Below are 24,204 nucleotides of genomic sequence, written 5' to 3'. Positions count from 1 at the left end.
TTTTCTTCTATTTACACTTCAGGGGAAAATCCACAACTTGATCTCACATTGTATTCTGTTATTCACACACATCAATGCAGACAAAATTTAACACAACTGTGCCCACAAACACACAGTGTGTAAAGAGCCACTCGGGCATTAAAGGGTTCCTTCTGCGCTTTTTTTTTTTTTAAATAACAGTTTCCTGGGAGGGAGGGAGGAAGAGCAGAGCCCAGGAAAGCAAGGAGAGATACAAACCACTCTAGCTACTTTTACTCCCCTTTAAGGCTGCCTGGTTACGGTCCTGGGAAAGAAAACCCCTGTATTCCTCCCCTTTAATTGGGTTTATTGTTAAAGCACTGGGGCAGCTAATCCTCACAGACCTGTAGGAGCAGGCTTGCTGGCCAAGATCACAGACTGGAGCACCTTTCTTGTGAGCCCCTGGGTAAGACAGCATGTTTCTTCTCTGATCTCTGGGGAGGTTATCTTGTTGGCATGGAGAGGGAGAGGGTTTGAAGACTCATTTCCTTTTAGTCCCTGTCAGTCTCTCCTGGCTCTTGTAGTCTCAAGGGTAAGTTGTAGCGGAAAGTGAATCTGTATAGGGACCTGGTAGGTGCTTCCTGGGGGAGATACCTGATCATTCCTCCTGGGCTGGCCCAGGAGAGCCCTCGGTACTTCTGGGCAGAGACAGAAATAGGAGAGCATTGTGCCCAGTGAGCTTTTGGGTATGGCTGGGGATGGGAGGGGGTATCAGGACCTATAGCTCCTTAGCACCCCTCTTCTAGCTCACCCTTCATTCCTTTACCTCTGGGACCTAGCTCATCCATCAAAGGAGAAGGCTCACCCCGCCCACACTAGCATCCTTAGTGGGGATGGATAGCTTGTGGGTACAAAGGCCATGGTAAATAGCCTGTGGCTGCTCTTGATACTGGGGAAGAGATGGCCTCAGGCCTTGCAGCAGGGTCTCGAGGCAGGGCTCAGCTTCCCACCCCAGGGCCATGGCTGCTGCATTAAGATGCAGGACACAGACACAAGCTAAAGCTGTCAGTCATAAGCTGGTCCCTTCACCTTCCCCAGGGGCTCATCTGTTCCTGGAGTCTAAACTTCCCCAGTGTGGCTCTGTGGGGTACTCAGAGTAGGTTTGGACTCACCACCCACCCTAGCCCCTTCTCTCCACGTAAGTTTGACGCACAAGATTAACCCTGAGTCTAGAGGAGATGGCTGCAGGGCCAGCTGCAGTGTGAGCCTGGCCAGCCTCCTGCTCTGGAAACAGAAAACTGATCAAGAGGAAAATCTCTGAGCTGGGTCAGGAGGGTCAAACAGGTTCTGTCTCGGGTAAGGAATCTTTTCCAGACCACAGAGCACAGTTGGAATGGGACCATCATTCCTGTGGATCTGAGCTAAGCCAGGGCCAAGGATGAGACCCAAATCTGAAACAGACCAGAGTACAAAGTGCTTAGTAATAGCTGATACTGCCACGCTTTGCAGGCAGTCAACAATGGGCTTTTAATTCATCCAGCGATGTGCTATATGGTCCCCCCAACCCACTTAGTATATAGCTCAGAGAAGTAAGGTGTTTCCCTGCTTGCTATAAAGCCAGCTGCCACTGGCATCCCTTGTGTCCTGGTAGCATTTGAACGCCAATCCTTTCCATGTTGCTGTGGTGTGTGTGTGTGTGTGTGTGTGTGTGTGCAAAAGAGTCCTGTTTAAAGATGAGACAAACTTTGGGGAAAGCCTGAGGGCTGAGGAAGATGGATCCAGGAGCAGCTCAGGCAAGAGACACTGCTCCTCAGCTCCAACCACAAGGATCTGAGCCTTTGTCAGATCATTGAAGCCATGTGTCTCCAAGGAATAAGTCAGGTGCTATGCAGCATGACAGTGTCATAAGCAGGAAGGAACACAGGAGTGGCATGCCATCGGCCACCTCCAGAAAAGAGGCAACAGGTCCTATGGTACAGTGACAAGGACACTGGAAGCCTTAGAACTGGGCTTCCAGCCCAATACAGCCACATACTATCTGTTTGATTTAGGCATCTCCCCTGAACAATGTTCACCATCAGTATCAGCTATAAAATGGTGTAAGGCTGCAGAGAATCCGCAGCAGGGATCATGCCTGCAAAGTGCCTAGTACTGCCCTACCCAAGGGCTCAGTCCTTGCCTGATTAATCCCCAAGGCCCAGGAGCAATTCCGGCTAGAAGGAAACAAAAAGCCTCCCTCTCCAAAAGGAGGGCTCTTCTCTGTTCCCTCTCCCCCATATACACACGCACACCCAGCCAGAAATAAACTGCCACACGGAGTGCGTGCGAGTGACGGCGCCCAGCTGCAGCAGCCTGCCAGCGCCAGGGAGTGAATGAGCTGAGGCATGAATGGGAGGGAGGAGCAATGGAGTCTGAGGAAAGGCTGTGGCTGCTGCTACAACTGCAGGCACACAGCCATGGTCGGCAGCAAGGGGGCTGGGGCAAAGCAGCTGCCAGCCAGAAAAGAGCAATGGGGGCAGGATTGCACAGCCTGTCCCTGAGTGTCAGAGCTATGTCCCTAGACAGAAGGTTTGTAACTCCCAGCATCTTGATGCAGTGTCCTGAGTCCAGGCTGCTGTCCTTTGTAATTCTCCAATATGGATCCTTGCTGGCCCCTTCTGAGAGCCCCAGCCAGATGATGAAACATGATGGGAATGAGTCCCAGGCCTGCACAGAGGAGTCACCTCATGCATGAGTGTTAGGTATCATAGCCATCAATGTGTGACACACACAGACACATGGGTGATGGTCATTAACTCCTCAGGGGAGATGCCTAGTTTCTCAGCTGAAGACCATGTGAATTATGGAGTTTGCACTTGGGACTGTGCTATAGGAAAGAGGTCTGTCTTCTAGCCTGTCAGGACACCAAGGAGATATAGCTCACGTTATGGGGGCTCTGGGAGAGCAGTGATGGGGCGGGGGAAGTAGCTCCATGTCTCCTGCAATGCCCATCCCTACTGGGATGTCCACCAGTAGATAAACCATCACCCACTGCCCCTGCTCTTCTCCCGTGCTTGTGGCTTGCATACCATACTATAGGTACACCATGTGGCGCTGGAGAAGATGCACGTGTCTTTTGTCGAATTTGACCTCATGGGGTACAGAGTAATAGATTGGTGATACCTGCTCCCATTCTGCAGACAATGTAAACTGAGGAGTCCAGTGTGGTTACAACTAAGCAGCTACCCTATTCTTCTGGTTGTCACCTGTATCCCAACCTCTCAGCCACCAGAGCAAGCCATAGAGAGAGGGCTCTTGCTTCTGCCCTGAAGCGAGCACACTGAACCTTAAGCTAATTTGTTGTCAAGCAGTAGGATGATTTGGACAAGCTTACATGTGGCAATATGGGTTTTCATCTAAAACCAACTCCAGGCCAACTGAAACTCTTCAGTTATTTTGTAAACATAAATTCTCATGCAGAGCTGGTAACGAGGGCTAAGAGTGAACGGAGAGGACCTGGGTGTTCCGCCCCAGCAGGGGGAGGCTCATGAGCCACTGGTTTGCAGCCTATGAGCTGGACACAGTTCATGCCAGCTGTGCAGATGTCACCCATATCTGTGACACTACAAGAGGGCTGCGATGGATGACAGTGAACTCTGGGAATATCACATACTCCTCAAAAAGACAAAGTAAAAACAAGTATTGGAGAAGGCCTTGCTTGCATGAACCAGTGCATGCTCTGAGCAGACCCAGGTCCCTGCTGCTGCTGCTGCTGCTGCTGCTGCTGCTGCTGCTGCTGCTGCTGCTGGGTATTAAATCGTTTCATCAAGGAAATGTGGGTCCTGCCAGGGTAGACTGCAATAAGCACATGTCTGTAGTGGCCCTCAGAGCCTTTCAGGAGCTGGTGTGGACCAGGACTCTGCTCACAACCTCAGTGCAGCAAAGCTATCTATTCACAGGGAGTTTCTCCCAGGACTTACAGCCACGAAACAGACTTCAGGGACTCATCTAGTTAAGTCTTCATCTTTTACTAAGGAGAAAGGTCAAAACTCAGAGATATCTAGTGATCTGCCTTAAGCTGCAGAGCAGCAGAGTGTCAAACCATGATGGGGGCTTCTAGAGAGTTCTCAACCCAGACTCTGGATTCCAGAGATACAGATATAGAGTATCTGGTACAGACCAGAATTTAGGAAATTGTGGTACCAGGTCTGGAAAACCTCTCAGCTTTCATCCTCTGGACCAGTATAGTCTGATGATATGTGGCTCTGTGGATGTGTGTGCCTCTGCTTGGAGGCAGGGTGCATATTTTTATTAAAGATGACACAGTTGATAACCTCCCTCCCAGTATCCCAGGCCCTCAATATCATGCTTCCAACAATCTCAGGAGAGGAGAGCAAGGAAGCCTGAGGGCCGCTGGGAGGAGAGTTCTGGGGTGAGGCTCTGGATGGACTCAAACCCCAGCACTAGAAAAGAAGAACCAATCTTGGGTTACTCCCATTCATCTGGGGTTAGTGAGAGCTGGTGAGGCACACCCTTACTGAGAAGGTCCAGGCAGGAGTGCTGAAAGTAAACCAGTGTCTCCAGTGGATAGAACTGAGAGCCATTGTCTGCACATTTAGAACCACAGAGATTGCACTCAGAGCTTCTCTGTCCCCATCCTCACCCTTATGGTGTGTCTAGGCCAGCTAAGAGGCACCATCTCATCCCTGCATTGTGTGCACGGGGTGGAGGGAAAGGGGATTTGAATCAAATGCCTTCAAGTTACGACGCAAGGATTCCAGATTCCTTGAATAGTCCAAATAGAGGAGAGGAGGCCATGTGGAGCGAGGGGGTAGGGGTAAGAGAGAAGGTCTGGGAAGTGTTGGGGTCACGATGTGCTCTGCACATGATGGCAGTGAAGAGGACACTGCAGACATGCCTCATCTTCCCGAGAGTTCTATCTGGGTATAGTATGGATTCAGACCAGATGGAGCTAGGAAGGGCAGGATAGTGAGCCCTAGGGGTCACCAGGAAGAGGTCTTTTACCTGCTGGGCTCATGGCCCAAACGTCTCTCAGCAGCGTCTCTCAGCAGCGTCTCATCAATAGCCAGGCTGGCTGCCAACATGAACCAGAACACCTATCCTGGAAGTACAGAAAGGGCTCAAACATGCCAGGGCTGTAGTTGTCCTGCATGTCCTCTGGAAAGAAGTGTCCCCTTTGTCTCTTCCCTTGCTCCAAGCTTAGAAGACCCCTAGGAGGCTAGGAAGACCAGACTGAAGTTACAACAGCAAGACTGCCTATGGGGTTATTTCTCGAGAGGATGATTATTTGAAACAGGGTGGCTTCCGGGTGGCAAATGCATTGCAGGAGAGGGGAACTGAAAAAGGAGGAGGAGGAGGAAGAGGAGAAGGAGAAAGAGAAGGAGGAGGAAGAGAAGGAGGAGGAGGAGGAGGAAGAAGAAAAAGAGGAGGAAGAGGAGGAAGAAGAGGAGGAGGAAGAAGAAGAGGAGGAGGAGGAAGAGGAGGAGGAAGAAGAGAAGGAGGAGGAGGAGGAGGAGGAGGAGGAGGAGGAAGAGGAGGAAGGAAGAGGAAGAAGGAGGAGGAGGAAGAAGAAGAGGAGGAGGAGGAGGAAGAGGAGGAAGGAAGAGGAAGAAGGAGGAGGAGGAAGAGGAAGGGGGATGAGGAGGAGGAGGAGGGGGAGGAGGAAGAGAAGGAGGAGGAGGAAGAAGAAGAGGAGGAGGAGGAAGAGGAAGGAGGAGGAGGAAGAGGAAGGAGGAGGAGGAAGAGGAAGGAGGAGGAGGAAGAGGAAGGAGGAGGAGGAAGAAGAAGAGGAGGAGGAGGAAGAGGAAGGAGGAGGAAAAGGAGGAAGAGGAGGAGAAGGAGAGGAGGAGAAAGAAGAAGAGGAGGAAGAGGAGGAGGAAGAGGAGGAGGAGGAGGAAGAAGAGGAGGAGGAGGAGGAAGAAGAGGAGGAGGAGGAGGAAGAAGAGGAGGAGGAGGAAGAAGAAGAGGAGGAGGAGGAGGAGGAAGAAGAGGAGGAGGAAGAGGAAGAAGAGGAGGAGGAGGAAGAAGAAGAGGAGGAGGAGGAGGAAGAAGAGGAGGAGGAGGAAGAGGAAGAAGAGGAGGAGAAAGAGGAGGAGGGAAGGAAGAAAGGGAGGAAGAGGTAGCCAGACTTAGTTTGACTGTCCCAGAGAGGTTCTGCTGACCAAGTACTGGGCTCAGATCCTATCAGTCTACTGATGCCAGGACAATGGCAAGAGGCAATCTGGCTTTCTCTTGCCATTCTGCCTCCTTCCCACTGAGCTTCGGACAGGACTTCCTATCAAGAGTTTCAGTTGGGTGCCACCCTCTGCGCAGGCTCAGAGCAGTGCAAAGAATGTGCCCATCCAGGCTTCATACCCATCTGAATCCTCGCTCCTATCTGAAAACATCCTGACCCATCTCCAGGGTATGAGGCTAGCTCCTGTGTGCACCAGGCTTAGTAGTGGGCCCTGTATGTTGAGAGCATTCGTCCTTTAGGCTCATTTCCTAGCACTTTGCCTGTTTAGTTACATAGATGCAGAGCTACTAGACTGAAAGCATTTGAGGGTCAGGCTTGTGTCATGGAAGTATCTGTATCCAGTACTGGGTACAGGAGGTATTCACTCAATAAATGGTCACCAGATCAGAGAGTGTCACCTCTACGATTCAGAGATGACTATGTGGACATAGCCATTTTCCTTGCCAAGGGTCCTTGGTATAGAACCATCACAATGATATCACTTTATTGAGGAGTGAGGGGCATGAGCGGGGTACACAGGCCAACATCCAACATGGAGGATACCTCTTGAAGGTCTCCATGGAGGTGAAATGTGTCCTAAGTCTCAGAGGACTCTGCGGGGATTGCGCCTATGCTCTAAAATCCAATGGCAGTTGTTATGGGAAATAGTGCGAGGCAGAAAAAAAAAAGAAGAAGAAGCCAAACAGCATTAGTGTTCAGGGAACACTAATGAACACAGCTGAAGTCAGGGAAGAAGAAGCCAGTGAGGCTGGAGCAGAAAGCAACATGACCCAGCTGCGGGTGTAGGCAGCTCTTCCCTACCCACCTGTGACCACCCCATCTGAGCCTGGGCGCCCTTCCCAGGAGGCCTCCATGACATCCTTGAAGGTGTGGGGTCTAGATCTGGGCTGTTGAGCATTCCACGCTGATGATGAAGCTGCATTGTTAGGATGCCGTGTATGGGAGGAGCGGTGGGCGGGAAAGACGTTTTCTACGGCTTCGCCTCAGCTAAGAATACTATGTTTTTAAAGCTATTTAGGAGCAATGGGAAGGCAGGAACATTGGGCACAGATCAGCTAATGAGACCTGGGAGCCTCCTGCAGAGCAGGCAGTCATTTCTCCGCAGCTCCTGCAGGGGGAGTGATGTGCACAGCTGAGGTGTCCATGCCCGGGTTCTTCATTAGCCCCTCACACGGAACAAGCTCCAGCCCTGTTGTTCTGTGGAGGGAAAAACCAAAGGGGAGGCTTGCAAACCAACTCTGTCTTGTGTGCACCTTTAGACACGCATGCCTTCTACCCTGGGCCCTGCCTTCTTCAAGACTGACTGCTCCTAGGGTGTTACCCAATAGGAACCTGTCCCTGGAGACTAGCAAGCGTGACATGCTATTACAGAAAAGCTCAAGAACAAAACTTCCCGGTCCTTTCCTTTTCTGGCTGTCGGGCAGGTGGGGTCCAGGCATTCCCCACACCAAGGATCCTGAGAGATCTGGAATTCAGAATCTGCAAAGGGCCCGACGCCCTAGCCATCCTCCTCAGAGCACCTGCCCCACACAGTCCAAGAGGTTAATATGAAACAGAGAGAGGATTTGAACCCGGGTTCCAAGCCTGTGCTCTTCATCTGACACAGAGCTACAGAAGCACAGGATTTTGTGCACACGTGTGTAGGCGTGTGTGAGTGCAGTGGGTGGACACCTGTGTAACAGCCAGAGAACAGCCTCAGCTGTCACTCCTCAGGGGCCTTGTTTTGTTTGATGTTTTGTTTTGTTTTGTTTTGTTTATTGAGACCTAGAACTCCCTGCGTGGAATAGGCTAGCCCAGCAGTGAACTCAACTGATCAACCTATCTCCACCTCCCCAGGGCTGGGCTTACAAGCAGGTGCTACTCTCTTCAGCTTTTCCTAGAGATCAAACACACGTCCTCATGCTTGCAAGATAAGCACTTCACTGGCTGCGTCATCTCCACAGCCTTCTAAAAGGCCCCAAGGGTTTTATGGGCATTTGTTTTTTATGTAAGGCGGGATCAGAGCCACGTCTAAAAGGAGTAACTGCTAAATACACTCTCCCACCTCTCTCTTGGGTTCAAAGGGTAGGGTGTTGGCAGAACTGGTCATTCTTGTTACTCTCAGATCCTCAGCAGCCATGTGCCCTGCTGTCCTGGCTTCCCCACCTTGGGGTCCTCCTGCTTTACCTTTTTCTGGGGAAGCAGTTCTGTGCAGTTTTCACTTGTTTGACGTCTTTGCCAGCTTCAAATCTCAGTCTAAATCCAACCTGCTTACAATGCCTCCATTGGCCTTATCTGAAGACACCCTTCTTTGTCCCCATTACTCACCAAGTGTCTGGTCACTTAGCCATCCACATTAAAGTGTGCTGGCTGGCTCACTGCCTGTTTCCTTTGCCTGGAAGGAGGGCCGTGGTCCAACTTGTTTATCATCACATACATCACAGGTGCTACATGCAGCCCCAGAGCTCTGCTGCAAAGGAGGGCATGCTTCAATTCAGATGCTAACAAAAATCTGCCCAGCTCCCTGCGCATGCTGTGGGGGTGGCAGGGGAAACACACTGCTCCTTTGCAGAAGCTGTGGCAGGTAGGAGTAGGAACAGGAGATGGAGACAGAGCTGTGGTGGTAAGAAGGGGCTAGGCTGAATAAACACAGGAAGTTTCTGGGCTAGGCTGTATGTTGTGCACCGTCACTAATGCTCAGATTACAGGATGGGCAGATTTCTGTTGGGTTTCCACCTTCAATGTGATTACATCCCTGTTGCATCTAGCCAGCAGATACAGAACAGTCACTCCGTGGATTCGCTCTAGCAATTTTAGAATGCAAGTGGGAGAGAGAATGTTCTTATTTTTGCCACTTTCCAGGTTCTGCTCCCAGTCTTTCCTTCTGGACATTACATCACGATCTGGGTGTTTCAGATCCTCTTGCAACCTGTTCTGTCTTATATGAGAAACAGTCTGATCGGACCTTGTCTTCCTTCCCTCTCTCCCACCAAGCTACCCAGGCAGCTTCAACTCTGGAGGACATGGGGCGAAAGGAGGAGGAGGACTGTGGCTCCTGGAAGAAACAGACCACCAACATTAGGAAAACCTTCATCTTCATGGAAGTGCTGGGATCGTAAGTCCTGGGGCTGGGGCTGGGCCTCAGAGAGCTGGGCTGCCTGCTGTTGGGGAGGGGGCAGTCAGCCCCTGAAACTCTCTCGGTTGCATTAAGAGACTTGGGCAGAATTTTATGGCTGGCCCTGGGACTCAAGGTGCATAAAAGGTACCTGTTACTTTAATGCACTGGAACCCTCAGGAGATTCCACTCCATACCTCCAGATTCTGTATCCTGAGACAGACCAGTGGCCCCTAACATATTCCTAGATCTGTGGCAACTTGAGGATTCCTGACCTAATCAGGGATTGAGGAGGACTTCCACAAAGCCAATATCTTTGGAACATTCTTCCTGGGCCTCCCTTTCGGCTTCCCCATTTTCTCTGTCATGTGACCAAGCCAGCCTCAATGTCCACTTCCGACAGAAGAGAAGGGGCACTGTGGCCCAGAGAGCGGGTGGGTTCCTCACCCCCAGCTTCCCTTCACTCCTCCTCTTCTCTTTATTCCAGTGCTTTACAAATGCTGGAGCCCATGGTATCTGGGCCTCCCCTTGACAGCAATCACACGGATGGCTGACTCCATGTGAGGCTGCATGTCTGGGGCAGACTCGCCATTCGGTCCTGCCTGTCCCCAGGAGGTCATACGCTCTGACGTAGGCCAGCCAGCAGCTCCAGCCACCAGTCTTCCCCTCTTTGGAGCACCAGCTGGTCAGCTAATGAGCCAGGGATAATTGGACCTAGGCAAGCAAGGAGTCCACAGGCTGCTCCCTCAAGCAAGCTCTCTAGCCAGTGAAGTCAAAGTGTCACTTGACTCTGTCCTGGCCAAGAGGCCATGACCTCAGACGGTGGCAGAAGTGCCCACGCTTTCTGCAGACAGGCACCAGGCACCACTGAGAGGGGACTGAGGCTGTCCCCACACAGGGAGATGTCTGGCTCTGCAGGCACAGGAGGACACAGTGTCAGTGCTCGTTGTCAGAGCCCTCGCCTTCCTTCAAGGGTCTTGCCAACATGGGGGTGGCTAGAAAGTGGCAGCTGGCAGGAGAGAGACAAGGCGCACATGTGAACCAGAAATCATTTGCTAAGCAGCCTTAAACTAGAGAGAGGTGGAGCAGGAAGCCCAGGCTAACAGGAGCTGGTGCTGCACTGTCTGCTGGAAGACACTCCAGAGGCAGACATACCTTCTCTCCTGGTCCTCTGGGATGCCTCCACCACAGTACCGTGCAAACCGTAGAGGGACTCAGGAGCTCTCTGAGAGCTGTGGCATTAGCTCAAGGTAGCTTAGACCCAAGGAAAAAGTGGGATGAACTCAAATGAAATCCATGCTCTTAAACCCAATTGTTAACACTTCACTGCTCAGCCATCCCTGTATCCTTTAGGTCCACAAGGGCAGATTCAGCCATCAGAGAGTCAAACATAGCAGGAGAAAAAAAAAATGTATCTGTCCTGGACACGCACAGGTTTTCTCCTGTTCTCATTCTCCAGCAACACAGCACAGCATTCACCTCCAAAGCTAAGATTCTATTGCAAACCCTCATCAAGATCCAGCTTCCACCCCTAGCTTACCTGACATTCTGATGGCTGACGTACATACACAACCCTTCACCCCTGGAGCAGGTCAAATCCTTCCGGGTTCCATCCATCATGTCCCAGAATCCACAGACACTGCAGGAATGGAGAAGTGGTCTGCCCGTGTCTTCTGGGGTCAGAATCAGGATGATCACCAACCATAGTTCCAGCTATCTGAGAAACTGAGGCAAGAGGATCACATGATCCTAGGAATTTAAGAGCAGTCCGAAAGTAGTAAGACCTCTTTAAATTAAATGATTTGATTCACAAATAAGCACTAATTAAACTGATCCAGGAGGCTTTCTTTCCTTACTGTATGTGAATCTGTTCAATCCTGCTACCACTGCTAGCCCTACGGCCCCACAGTGATGGGAAATGCAGCAGCTCTGGCAAGCCTTGATGGGGTTTACCATGTGGAGAAATATCCACATCTAATACACAGTCTTTGGGATTGCCTGGTCCCCACGTCTGTCCCATGTGATCTGCAAGGGAGAGACCACTTGGGTATGTCAGCTCGGCAATGGGCACCCCATTCCTCTGAGTTCACAGTGGCAATGGAAACTTTTCTACACTTCCCCTTGGTTTCTGGCATGCTCTCTTCCAGGCAGAGCTACATTTTCTGTCTTGACCTCTTCCCTACAGAGGAGCTTTCTCAGAGGTGTTCCTGGTGAAACAAAGAGTGACTGGAAAACTCTTTGCCCTGAAGTGTATCAAGAAGTCACCAGCCTTCCGGGACAGCAGCCTAGAGAATGAGATCGCAGTGTTGAAAAGGTGAGTGGGGGTGGGGCTGAAAGGGGCTGGGGGTGTGGCAGGCGCAGCTGTGAGATTCCCACCTGCCCTTCCCAAATTAACTTTATGGCAAATGAGCTGGATTTCAACAGCTGTGGGTATCAGTATCGTGTGCCCCGAATTGTTGTGTCAGGTCAGTCAGCAGATGTGTCACATGAATTATTTCCCCAGCAAACTGACTAGTTGAATTCACTGGTTCAGGCCAGAGAGTGATCAGCTCAGAGTCAAAAGGCAGCTCATGGCCAACGGCAGGAAGAATCAATAGCTGATGAGGCAGCAGGAATTGAGCTGGCTTCCATCCATCCATCCATCCATCGCTAGCCTCAGAGTTAGCCATCCTTGGATCCAGAGAAAACCCACAGCTGGGAAACTGCCCAAGGCTACACTGACGTATCACCAGTGAGACTCTTACAGTGAGCCTGTGGAATACCTGTGACATATCAAAGTGTGACAGGTGACCCGTGATCAGAACCACTTGAAGAGGCAGGCATTACCCAGGAGCCCACATTGCCCTTCTGAAGAGAACACTCATAACGACTTTCTCTTCTCCATCTTCTGCAGTCTAGCAGAAAGAAGTGTGTGGAAGAGACAGGTTCGTGTTTCCTGGCCCAGGTGCCTGGTGAATGTAAATTATTAGATATGTTTTCAAAGAAGAAAGAGTTGGATGAATGAGTGGAATACTGTGAACAAGGAGGCAGTGCAGGAAGGAAATTCGAGAGTTTTTGCAAACTTTTGGGCAGAATCAGAGAAGCGTATGGAGAGTCTGTCCTAGAATCGCCACAGGTTTGAGTGGGCAGCATCAAGGACAGGCAGTGCGAATAGAATGTCAAGTGGAACAAGGTTGGCAGAGGGTCCTAGGATCAAGGATGCCGGCTTTATTCTATGAACAAAGAGAACAGATGGAAAACTTGGAGTAAGGAAATAGAATCAGTTTAACAATACACTCCCTTAGGTGTGGGGGAAGGTGGGTTAGGACACCAGCCTAGAAGGTGGGAGACCCATTATAAAACCCTCATAGCAATTTACAACGGTTTAAAAACCTGAGTGGTAGGATTTTGTGAAGACAGGAAGACTGAACAGACACAGAGCCATCTCAAGGAAAGAACCCCAGTTTGGGGTTCGCTAACAAGAGTGCAGAAGAGTCGAGCATTTAAAATGACCCTGAGACTAAGCCAAGTCCCCACTAGATAGAAAGCAGTGCTGTTGATCAGAGTAAAGAACAAAAAAGCCTAGACTTCAAGGAAACTGGAAGAAACTGGTTGGAACATGTAGACCATAGATGACTCTATGTAGATTATCTCTATATGGAAGAGCCTGGCGGTCACCCTATAGTGACCTTTCTTACTGAACTGTATCAATAGCCTAGACAGTCAATGCACATCAGTTCATTGCAGGAATAATCAGAAGGTAATGTGGGCATTGCCGGCATGTGAGGGTGGTGGCATCCTAGGAACCACAGTATCAGCTCTGGGGTTTAAAGATACCTTAAATCATATAGCTACCACTGGCTAGACCATCCCCCAAACACTATACCTTGCATTTTCTTTTATAAAGAAAAAGATTTTAAAATGTTTACAATGCATTTATTATTATCGGGTGTGTGCGTGTGTACATGCTGAGTGGGCACAAGTGTCATGGCAGGCACGTGGAGGTCTGAGACCCTTCACGTGGGCTTCAGGGATTGGAATCAAGTCAGTGCCTTAATCACTGAGCCATCTGTGTTTTTCGCTTTTAATCCCGATGCAACCATATGAGAGAGATGCACTTTTCGAACCAAAACCAATGAACAATAGAAGTGAGGATCTGAGAAAGCCAGATAAAGCTAGGATGTGCCAGAGTCAGGTAAAGTCCTGGGCCCATCTAACTCAGTTGCAGCCTCCTGGCGGCAATCTTTCTGCCCGGCATCCATAGAACAGCTGCTGGGAAAGCCAGTCCTCTGGTCTGTCATGATTCTTCTGCTTAACTCTAGGGCAGGACATCACAACAACCCGTGGACCAGACTATTTTATGTTGAGGGTGGTCTGTACATTGTGGCCTATTTAGCAGTCTTTCTACTTCTACCTTGTAGGTGAGGGTGGCAGCCCCGGCCCCCACTAATAACAAAATCATGTTTCTGGAGGGATGGCTCATCAGTTAAGAGCACATAGTGCTGTTAAAAAAGACCTAGGTTTAGTTCAGAGCCCCTATATCAGGTGACTCACAAGCACCTATACCTCCAGTTCTGGGGAATCTAACACCCTCTGGCCTCTGTAGCCATCTGCAGGCATATGGTGAACATAAATTCACACAGGCACTTATACATGTATACAGAAACACACATACATGTGCACACACAAATAGATACTTTTTTAAAAAAAGAAAGTTATTTTAAAAATATATGTTGCTGGCTATGGTGGTAAAGGAGCTTAGCACTTGGGAGACAGGAGGAGGAGAGTCTGTACAAGTCTGAGGCCAGCTTTGTGTACATTATGAGTTCCAGACTAATCTGAGCTACATAGTAACACTCTGCTAAAAGAAAGGAAGGGAGAGAGGAAGAGGGAAGGGAAGGACCAAAAGCCACAATGCAAAGAATATTAGAAAGATAAATGCACGCTTTGAAAATAGATATAAGATAATATAGATGAGGGATAGATAGGAGACAGATAAAGATAGATAAATTTACTGCCTGAGTGATTGATGGATATATAGATAGATGATACATGGACACACGCATGTCCTTTAAAGGGTAATATCATTTCTATGGAGTTTCTTATTCCCCAGAAAATCAGAATTTACCATTTTTCATATCTCAACACACTTTTTGTGGTTACTTATTAATTACTTTTCTTGTTACTGTGACAATCTTAGCACCGAGGAAACGACTTTAAAAGGAGGGGTTTGTTTTGACTCACAGCTTGAAGGATCCAGTCCATCATGGAAAGGAACTGGTAGGGTCATGAGCCATCCGGGCACACTGCATCCACATTCAGGAAGCCGAGAGCTGTATGCGGTGCTCTGCTCACTGTCTTCTTTATTCAGCGTGGACTCCCAGCCCGTGGGATGGTGGTGCCCACGTACAAAGGAGCTCTTCCATCCTTAACTGCTTTGCCCCATCAGCAAGGCTTCTCTGAGACACGTTCCTCTTACACGTTGCCATCCAAACAATTGATACAAACAAACTTTGAATCTGATCCAGACTTTTTTGTTTGGATCACCTGAACCCAATACTCATCACAGGATTCTTATTTTCCTCAGGATCAAGCATGAAAACATTGTGACCCTGGAGGACATCTATGAGAGCACCACCCACTACTACCTGGTCATGCAGCTGTAAGTGAAGATGACCCCCACCCCCACAGAGGCCTAGGAGGGGAGAAACGGGGGAGAGCAGCTGCCAAATACAGTCAAGACCTAGCTTCAGAGGCTCTGAGATGCTGTCCTTCTGGGCCACTGCTTCCAGTGCAGGGCTGAGGGTCACACTGGGCTGACTATTGAGCTACTTCATGCCAGTACAGGTTTGCAGTTGTTGGGGTATTTCCTATGAGCAGACAATAGCTATTCACAGTCTTTGCTGCCCATAAGGCCTTCTGGGACTTCCCAAGCACTCAGCCACTGAAGGGGAAACTCGGGCATACTGTCAACCCCAGAACCTTTCTTTGACACTACTTTAATGCATCTGTTTCTATGTATGGACTTGATGGTGAACATACTAACATCATTATAGGATAAACTGTAAGAGTAGACATCTCAGGTAGATGACTTCAATTCAGTTTAAAGAACAAATGTCTCGGGAGAGATCTGCTTGAATTAAATGGAGGCTACGTGGTATATCCTTCTGCAAGACAGAAATGGTTCTTCAGTAGAATGGTCTCATCTGTCACTGTCACAAACAAGTAAGAGTTGCACTACCTTTGTGTGGTACCAGGGGCAGAGATGCTGGAACTGCAAAGTTTCAGGCTCAACATGATATCTAGAGATATCAAAACTATACTCGAAGAGAACGTGATCTTTCATCAGAGATGGTGAGTTCCCGAGCACGACAACCATCTAGTGCTGATTGGGAACTTCTAGAAACATAGTACAGATGATTTCAAGGATAATGGACGGTCAGGCTTTATCTTCAAGCTCTAAAGTCCTCTTTCCCCAGACCATTCAAGTTTTAAAATACATCTATGTCCCTATCTGAAATTTCAGCAGCAGGTAGCCCAGTTTTCCCTCATGAAGAAAGAAGTCCCATTGTAAATGTGGGCAATTAATCTCATTTTCACACTTTGTCCAATTTCCAATCCTGTGCCCAGGTAAGCAACAAAGGTATCCATAGGAAGGAATTCCTAGCTTTTCCAGGTACTCTAACCAAGGCTATTTGAATTATAATAGAAGCTTCCAACCAAATGACCCCTAGTGATATCTCAGATACCCAGAAGGAGTGTCCTGAACCAGCAATGAACGCTCATACCCCACTTCAGGGCGCCTGCTTGTGCTTACAACCCTTGGCTACAGAGAAGTGGTTGGGCTTTGACCTGCTATGGAATCAGATTCTTGTGCCCACAGTGTTTCCGGAGGTGAGCTTTTTGACCGGATCCTAGAGCGTGGCGTCTACACAGAAAAGGACGCCAGCCTGGTCATCCAGCAGGTCTTGTCTGCAGTGAAATACCTTCATGAGAATGGCATCGTTCACAGAGATCTAAAGGTGATGGGGCAGGGGTGCTGGCTGGGAAATATATGTCACATGAGAGAGTTGGCCTGGTTGGACTCGCAGGCTTCTTCTGCCCTAAGATTCCTTATGCTGAGCATATATAACCATTGTTCAACTGCACCTTGGCCTTTCCAGGGACCTTTTAAATGTCCTCTCATTACAATGTCAATGTGACCCACCGCCACAGTCAAATTTAAGCATAACAGACACTAAGGGTCTAAACCATAGTAGGCACTGCAGTAGGCTTTAGGGGTTAAGAAACAGCCAGAGGTTGGGCCCCTCAAAATGCAGTCTGGAGTAGTTGTGAGTAGAGAGGAGCAAAGACAAGACTATTAGCAAGATGCAGAGTTCTAGGATGTAGAAGCGAGGGCACAGATGGGATGAAGGTGGGAAAAAATAGGGAAAGGGGCTGTGGCCTCTGAGTTGGGAGCCCAGGGCTTCGATTCCTAGGAAAACCCATAACAAGGACACACTGTTCAGGAAGTCCCTTTCTAGGCTGTGTGTCTTCTTTGGCAGCCTGAAAACCTGCTGTACCTCACGCCTGAGGAGAACTCCAAGATCATGATTACTGACTTTGGTCTATCCAAGATGGAGCAGAATGGAGTCATGTCCACGGCTTGTGGGACCCCAGGCTATGTGGGTGAGTCCAGGGGCGACAGAGGGGAGCCATTTGTCTGTTTAACCACTGGTGTTGTATTAGCTTTCTGTTGCTGTGATAAACATCACGAACAAATGAGGAAAGGACTTGTATCTTATCTTACAGTCCATCATGAAGGGAAGCCAGGGCAGGATCTCAAGAAGGAAACTGAACATAGGAAATAACTCTATGAGGCCATGGAGGGATGCTGCCACTGGCTTACACCCCATGGCTTGCTCAACCTGATTTCTTATACCACCCAGGACAAATTGCCAAGGGATGGAACCACACACAATAGGCTGGGCATCTCATCTCACATCAATCCTAAGTCAAGAAAATGCCCCACACAGACCAATCTGATGGACACAACTCCTGAAGTGAAGTCCCCTCTTCCTATAACTCTAGCTTGGGACAAGTTGACCAGCACAGCAATGATATAACTCCCAGAGGAAGGTGACTGTGTACAGACATGTTCATCAATCTGACTCTAATCCTGATCTTTGCAGAGGCTGCCCTCAACCCTTCCAGGAGATTCTAGGCACTCTTCCACTATCGCAACCCCAAGATTGGCAGAGAGCTGAGAAATAGGGCATTCACCCGTCTTTTCCTCCTACACTAGAATCCCACCTGTTAGGAGTCTGGATCCACCTGATGATGAGTTTTTGCCCAAGGGGTATGGGCCCCTCCTGTAACTCCAAGAAACACATGGGAGTGGGGAAAGCTGGGCATTGAGAGAGAAATACCTGACAAGGCACTTGATGTTAGGAGTCCTGGGACCTGAGAGAAGGAAGGGAAAGAGAATATTTAGCTAGCCATCACCTGATGGGCTAAGTACCTGGGAAAGTAGGAGGCAGAGCCCAGACTTGCAGGACGAACCTGCTCTCTCCCATGGGAAGTTTAGTCACTCACCTAAAGATGTAGAATTCTTTGGATACTAAACTCAGTGCTGGGGTGCACTCAGAAGGCAGGTCTGTCTGCCTGGCTCTCCCAATCCAAGGGAAGCATGGCTCATGGCCTTACTGAGCCCTCAAGTTCATGCACTAGGCAGGTACCAGAGACAAGCAAGTCCCAGCCACCTTCTTGGAGCTTCCTGAGATGACTAGAGTAGGGAGCTTTTTGCCTTCCAGGGCTTCTGCTGCTGTGGTGGAGAGACCATACCACCCTGCAGATCCCTGCTCTGAAGACAGAGACTGGTGGACCCTGGCCCTGAGGATCCTCCGTATGAGTAACACAGTCAGGTGTTACTCTTATTACTCTGATGGGAATGACAAAGCTGGAGAGTTCTGGGCTAACGGAGGAGTCAGAAACAGCTTATGGGACCTCCTAGATCCATGGAGAAACAGGTCTCTCCTCTCAGGAAAAGAGTTAGTCTGCTTGGGGAGATGCAGTCCCCCCCTTTGGGGAGTTTTCAGTCTCATGGATGTTCCTATTCTACCCCTCTATCCCCTACTTCCATCCCTTTCCTGTTCTCTACTCCTCTCTTGGGCCTCCTCTCTTGTTCCTAGCCCTGAACCTACAATTGATTTCCTACAGCTCCAGAAGTGCTGGCCCAGAAGCCCTACAGTAAGGCTGTGGACTGCTGGTCCATTGGTGTCATCACATACATACTGTGAGTAAAAGCTGGTGTCAATGCATTCCCTGAGAAATCACCTCTTCTCCTCCCAGGCATCTGTTTATGCATGTGTGAACACACACATACATACACACACACACACATACACACACACACACACACACACACACACGGGGAGGGGGAGGAGAGAGAGGAATGGAGGAGGGGAAGGAGAGGGGGCAGGGAGAGGATGCAGAGAAGGGGAGAGGTAGAGGGAGAGACAGAGAGAGGGAGAGGGAGGGGGTAGAGAGAGATGGGGAGGAGGTGGGGGAGGGAGAGGGGGAGAGGGAGAGAATGAGGTTCACTTATGTACATAACTGTATGTACTGAGCTCCACCAAGCCCTGGACACTGCACTCACTCTTCAGCCCCCTGGGCTACCCTCCCAGAGCACTGCATTCCTGTCACTCTGTAGAACCATTAAGAAAATGAGATATCAAGGCCTAGAACCCATGAAGGCTGAAGTACCTCAGCTCCCCTGACCCAGCAGTGCCACCATCTGAAGGCAACATCATAAACTAGAGGTTCTCATGGCATTTCCTCTCCTCCACCCATGCTCAGGTGCTCTGTTTCCTAGCCTTCCCATGGGTTCTCCCCCAACATGCCCCCCCCCATAGCAGCCAGCTCTGTTCTTAGGGAAATAACACTTGCTCTTAGTGTGGATTCTGTCAAATTATTCTCCAACTCATTTACTCAAACAATGTCTGAGTCACCTCCTAGGTTAGGGCTGTGGGATGCAACTCAGCTGGCAGCGCGCCTGCCTAGCATGCGTGAAACCCTGGGTTCAATCCTAGCACAGTATATACAACTGAGTGGTAGGAGGGGGACTAAAGAAATAACTCAGCCTTTAAGAGCACTTGCTGCTCTTCCAGGAGACCCACATCAGGCCTGTAATTCTAGCTCCAGAGGGATCTGATGCCCTCTTCTCACCTTTGTACATGCCTGCATATATGTGACACACAGACACACATAAACATAAAAAAAATGAAAATAAAACATCTTTCTGAAAACAAACAACCTGGGCATGGTAGCACAATATGCAACCCTAAGATTCAGGAGACAGAGGGAGGAGCAGAATTCTGGGCCATCCTTAGCTACACAGTTTGAAGTTAACTTGGGCTACATGAGACCCTGTCTCAAAGAGTAGACCAAAACAGCTTAATCCCTTGTGATGTTCCTCGTCCTTTGAAGAGAACACCCAAGAGCCAGAGGAAGCGAGGGCCCAGGGGGAAGACCTGCAAGGGGCCCTTCCAGAGAGTTCTCTCCAGGTCTCAGCTCCGCATGTGCTCTTCATGGGAATAGGCAAGCCTACCTCGTAGTCACACTGCTGGTCAGAGACCTTCATTGACTGTGAATTGTGCAGCGAGAGGATAGATAGAGAGGTTGGTCCAGAGAGAAGGGACTGCCTGACAGACTATCTCTTCCCTGTCTTCCTGCAGGCTGTGTGGGTATCCCCCTTTCTATGAAGAAACCGAATCAAAGCTTTTTGAGAAGATCAAAGAGGGTTACTACGAGTTTGAGTCTCCATTCTGGGATGACATTTCTGAGTCAGGTGAGCATGAAGGATAAAGTGGAGGCTGCAAGGGACAATATCTTAAGAGAGAGGACAGTCCCTGGGCTTGTGGAGCAGAAGCTGCCAGGGAGAGTGGAGAAGTCTTTCCCTGGTTCAAAGACCAGGTAAAGTGTTTGAAGCTAGGAGCCCAGAAATGGAGGGTTACAGGCCGGGGCACAACCTGAGATTAGGTATAAGAACAGAACTGACTCTGATGCGGGAGAAGGCGCCATGTGTGTTGTGTGTGAGAGGGGGGCGTATACACTGTTTGAAAGAGAAGGCAGCAGGTGTGTTGTGTGTGAAAAAAATGAGCCAAGCCGGCTTGTGGAGGCTGGTAAGTGGTGATCAGAGCTGGAAGAAGCCAACACTCACATGTTAGCCCATGTGTTTACCAGCAAGCACATGCACACGGTGTGGCATGACGTGACTGGCAAGGCTCCCCTGTACATGTGGGTGAGGCTGCTTGGAGTGCTCTCCTTGGTGGCTTATGCTGGGTTGTTAGGTAGTTAGGATATTTTTTTAAGACTCTTAAAACTGTCTCTCTAGAAGATTAGCTAAAGATGCATTCACTGCCTCCCACCAGCCCGGAAGTGAATTTCTTTCAGTCATGAAATCTGGTCCTAGCTGAGTCTCTGATATTCCCCTTAGCCAAGGATTTTATTTGCCATCTGCTGGAGAAGGACCCAAATGAACGGTACACCTGCGAGAAAGCCCTCAGACACCCATGGTGAGTAAGAAATGGAGTGGGCTGTGTGTTCTCCTTTCTGGTTCTCAAAGCCAAGCTAACTCCCAGGGCCCCCTGGAGCCATCTCAGGGCCCTGAGACATCAAAGCCAGCGCTCATTATGTGTTCATCAGGCTCAGGTGGTCAGCACACAGCACTGAGTTGGGCCAGTGTGGCCTGCAGGGTCCAACTATGTTCTCTAACCACTTTAAGAAGCAAAGGCCAAGGGTTCCCATCCTCAGGCTGGATGTCAGATCCCTGCATGGTTACTAAAGAGGCAGCCTGTGCTGAGGAGCGTGTCACTGGAGGTGAAGCTCATGGCTGAGTGCATAGCATGTCTAGTGTCCAGGAGGCTTATGTCAGCCCCTGTCAACTGAACATGGCCCTGCATGTCCAGAGCCCTGTCCAACCTGTGTCTGAGTCCCAGGGCCACCTGGTAACCAAGTCCCCTCCTACATGCTAGGATTGACGGGAACACAGCCCTGCACCGGGACATCTATCCATCTGTCAGCCTCCAGATTCAGAAGAACTTTGCCAAGAGCAAGTGGAGGGTGAGCTACGTTCAGAGGTTGAGCATGCTGTCCTGGGCCCTGGGAAGCTGGACTGTCTGGGGCTGGTGGATGGGTTTCCTAGGGCATCCCTTTCCTAGGCAAGAGCAGTACCCTGTGCTCTCTGTGAACTGGGAAGTGGGCAGGGTGGTTTCCAGGGCCCCAGGGAGAAGAAAGCAGGAACCCAGCAGTCTCTGCAAGAGCACAGCCAGACACTCCTCTGCCTCCTCAGCAAGCCTTCAACGCGGCCGCGGTGGTGCATCACATGAGAAAGCTACACATGAACCTGCACAGCCCCACTGTCCGCCAAGAGGTAGAGAACAGGCCGCCTGTGTCCCCTGCTCCTGAAGTCTCCAGACCAGCCTCCCACGACAGCTCCATCACAGAGGCCCCCATCCTGGACCCAAGCACACCCCTTCCTGCCTTGACCCGACTGCCCTGCTCACAGAGCACCCAGCCTTCAGCTCCGGGTGGCCGCTCACTCAACTGTTTGGTCAACGGTTCTCTGCGTATCAGCAGTAGCCTAGTGCCTATGCAACAGGGCCCCCTAGCCACGGGGCCCTGTGGCTGCTGCTCCAGCTGTCTAAATATTGGGAACAAGGGAAAGTCTTCCTACTGCTCTGAGCCTACCCTCTTCAGAAAGGCCAACAAAAAACAGTACGTAGTCTCAGGCCATGAGCCCCATCCTGCTCATCTGTTTCAGAAGGGACGGGAAAGACTTGCTGAAGAATGGCGACTGCAAAAGCCAGGCCCACTATTAGGTAGCTACAGGGTGGAAGGAACTCTGGGCTCAGGCAAGGGAAACTTCTGCCACCAGCCAGAGACACCATTGCCAGCCATGTCTCGCCTCTGGCTTGAAGTTTGCTCATGTATAAAATGCCTCACTGAGATAGGGTAGAGGTCAAGAGGAGAGGCAGGCTGGGCTTCAGCCCAACAGTAGAGTTCTTGTCCCATGTGCATGAGACATTCAGTCCTAAGTCCTAAAAAAAAAAAAGCAAAAGGCGAACCCGCAAGTAAGAAGTACTAGTGTTCGATTCTCCAAGTTCCCAGGGCTTTCCTGTTTGGGGCAGGAAGGAGGAAGGGAGTCCTGGAGATCTTCACAGCAGGGTCTATGCCATCAGAACTGCAGAAAGGGATGACTGAGCAGACACTGTGTGTGTGTGTGTGTGTGTGTGTGTGTGTGTGTGTGTGTGTGTGTGTCTGTGTGTGCGTGTGTGTCTCTGTGTGTGTGTATGTGTGTCTGTGTGTGTGTGTATGTGTGTCTGTGTGTCTGTGTATGTGTGTCTGTGTGTGTGTGTGTCTGTATGTGTCTGTGTGTCTGTGTATGTGTGTCTGTGTGTGTGCATCTGTGTATCTGTGTGTGTGTGTGTGTGTGTGTGTGTGTGTGTAAAGAACATGTTTTCCTTCTTGCCTCAAATAGTTTAAGGACTCTACTCTGCCTCCTTTCCAGGAACTTCAAGTCAGAGGTCATGGTACCAGTGAAAGCCGGTGGCAGCACCCACTGCCGGGGTGGGCAGACTGGGGTGTGTCTCATTATGTGATCCCAGGAGCCCATGCGGTTTTCAGGTGAGGTCTGAGGCTGGTGGAGTCGGGGATCTGATGTCTAGAAGGGAAGCGTCACTCCTGGGCTTAAGGGAGGGGCTGGAAGCCCTGCGGTCACTCAGAGTGCTTCCCTTTGCAGGAGACATGCCTGGCTCTTCTCTGCCTCTCTAAGCTGGCGTCTGCCTTGAGGAAGGGGAGCAGCAGAGCAGGGATAGCCGAAGCTTCTGGTCTGAGGCAGTAGGGCTGTTGCTGCCTGGGCAGACACTCACAGGAAGTCTAGAGGAGCCCCAATCTTGGACATTCTCTGAGGCCACGAGCAGGATGAGTGGCCTGCCTGCCTCCATCATCCCAGCCTCCAGGTCTCCCAACCTGCCCGTTCCCTTCCCCACATCCTCTGTGCAGTGGCTCCGTGCAGTGTCAGTAGATAGTGTTCATCTGGGTCCGTGTTGTTTGTTGTGAAAAGCTTTATGGGCTGGCCAGGCTGTGCCACTTTATTCAAGCAAAGCCATATGGAGTCTAACTCGGACTCCCTGCTCTGCGTACTCACTCCTGCCTCTCTGGCCTCATGGCCAGACTGGACCCATTATCATAGTACCTGCCTATCCGCATGAATGCCAGGCTGCTCCAGGGGCCTGGGAGCACTCCCAACTCTAGTCCTTCCCTCCAGGAGTAGCTTCCCACTGCACTGAGACCCAGGCCACTTCAAAGCTCTCCCTGCCTCTGCCTCACAGCCATGCCCCCGTGTCCTCCATGGTGGGATAGAGAAAGCTGAGGCTATGGACTGTGAGCCTTCTCTCTTGGCCACACACCTCACACATCCCTAATTAAGGATTCGGGGACTCTCTCCACGTCAGCCAGGTGTCCTGCCTTTGGCTCCCTCGTTTCCTGAAAAGTCAGGTGCATCGTTCTGTCTCTCCGTTTTCGCCTCGTACCCTCAAGCTTCGTGCTCTGTGTTGTGCTCAAATAAAATGGACATATTTTTCTCTATGAGGCTTCACTCATTTTGTTCAAGTTCCAAAGCAGCTCACGGAGGGCTGGGCCCTTCTAGGCACTAGAGGTTAGTGTAGCCAATGAACAATGGGAACCAAGTGTCTGAATACGTTGCATCACCCAACTCATTCCAACCCCCCAGGCTAGGTCTGTGAATGCTGAGGTTCCTGCTCTGTCTGTGACTGCTGCAAACATGAATTTGAGACCCACCTTGGCCCTCACCTACTATGCTGAGACCTTGGGTGACCGTACCCCATTTTCCTCACTTGTCTGAGGGAAGGCCAATGCTACTTATATCATGGACAGT

The 24,204-nt window shown here is 50.2% G+C and overlaps 1 protein-coding gene across 3 annotated transcripts; it reads left to right on the top strand.

Annotated features, from left to right (window-relative positions):
• Positions 1-202: 202 nt before the first annotated feature.
• Positions 203-23,894, top strand: Camk1g (calcium/calmodulin dependent protein kinase IG). 3 transcript variants are annotated; one of them, XM_034513653.1, is made up of 13 exons: positions 203-424; positions 9,167-9,287; positions 11,473-11,601; positions 14,854-14,928; positions 16,150-16,288; positions 16,811-16,934; positions 18,465-18,540; positions 19,982-20,094; positions 20,743-20,821; positions 21,281-21,368; positions 21,598-22,022; positions 22,816-22,931; positions 23,047-23,894. In XM_034513653.1, the coding sequence occupies exons 2-12, from the start codon at positions 9,196-9,198 to the stop codon at positions 22,904-22,906; spliced, it is 1,431 nt and encodes a 476-aa protein (XP_034369544.1). In that variant the 5' UTR covers positions 203-424; positions 9,167-9,195; the 3' UTR covers positions 22,907-22,931; positions 23,047-23,894. The 3 variants fall into 3 exon arrangements, with proteins under 3 accessions (XP_034369544.1, XP_034369545.1, XP_076797768.1); XM_034513654.2 differs by having other exon boundaries at positions 284-424; positions 21,598-21,678; positions 23,047-23,232; XM_076941653.1 differs by lacking the exons at positions 22,816-22,931; positions 23,047-23,894 and having other exon boundaries at positions 284-424; positions 21,598-22,365.
• The last annotated feature ends 310 nt before the right edge of the window (positions 23,895-24,204 follow it).

The sequence above is a fragment of the Arvicanthis niloticus genome, chromosome 10 (assembly GCF_011762505.2).
Source record: "Arvicanthis niloticus isolate mArvNil1 chromosome 10, mArvNil1.pat.X, whole genome shotgun sequence".
Classification (NCBI taxonomy): domain Eukaryota; kingdom Metazoa; phylum Chordata; class Mammalia; order Rodentia; family Muridae; genus Arvicanthis; species Arvicanthis niloticus.
The sequence above is the reverse complement of the archived record's forward strand: the minus strand, read 5'-3'. Positions and strand labels throughout refer to the sequence as shown.

Excerpts from the sequence above, each read along its gene's own strand:
- Camk1g (XM_076941653.1), top strand. The coding sequence starts at position 9,196 with ATGGGGCGAAAGGAGGAGGAGGACTGTGGCTCCTGGAAGAAACAGACC. Across the intron at positions 9,288-11,472 it reads TTCATGGAAGTGCTGGGATC|AGGAGCTTTCTCAGAGGTGT; the intron begins GTAAGTCCTGGG and ends TCTTCCCTACAG. Across the intron at positions 18,541-19,981 it reads GGTGTCATCACATACATACT|GCTGTGTGGGTATCCCCCTT; the intron begins GTGAGTAAAAGC and ends GTCTTCCTGCAG.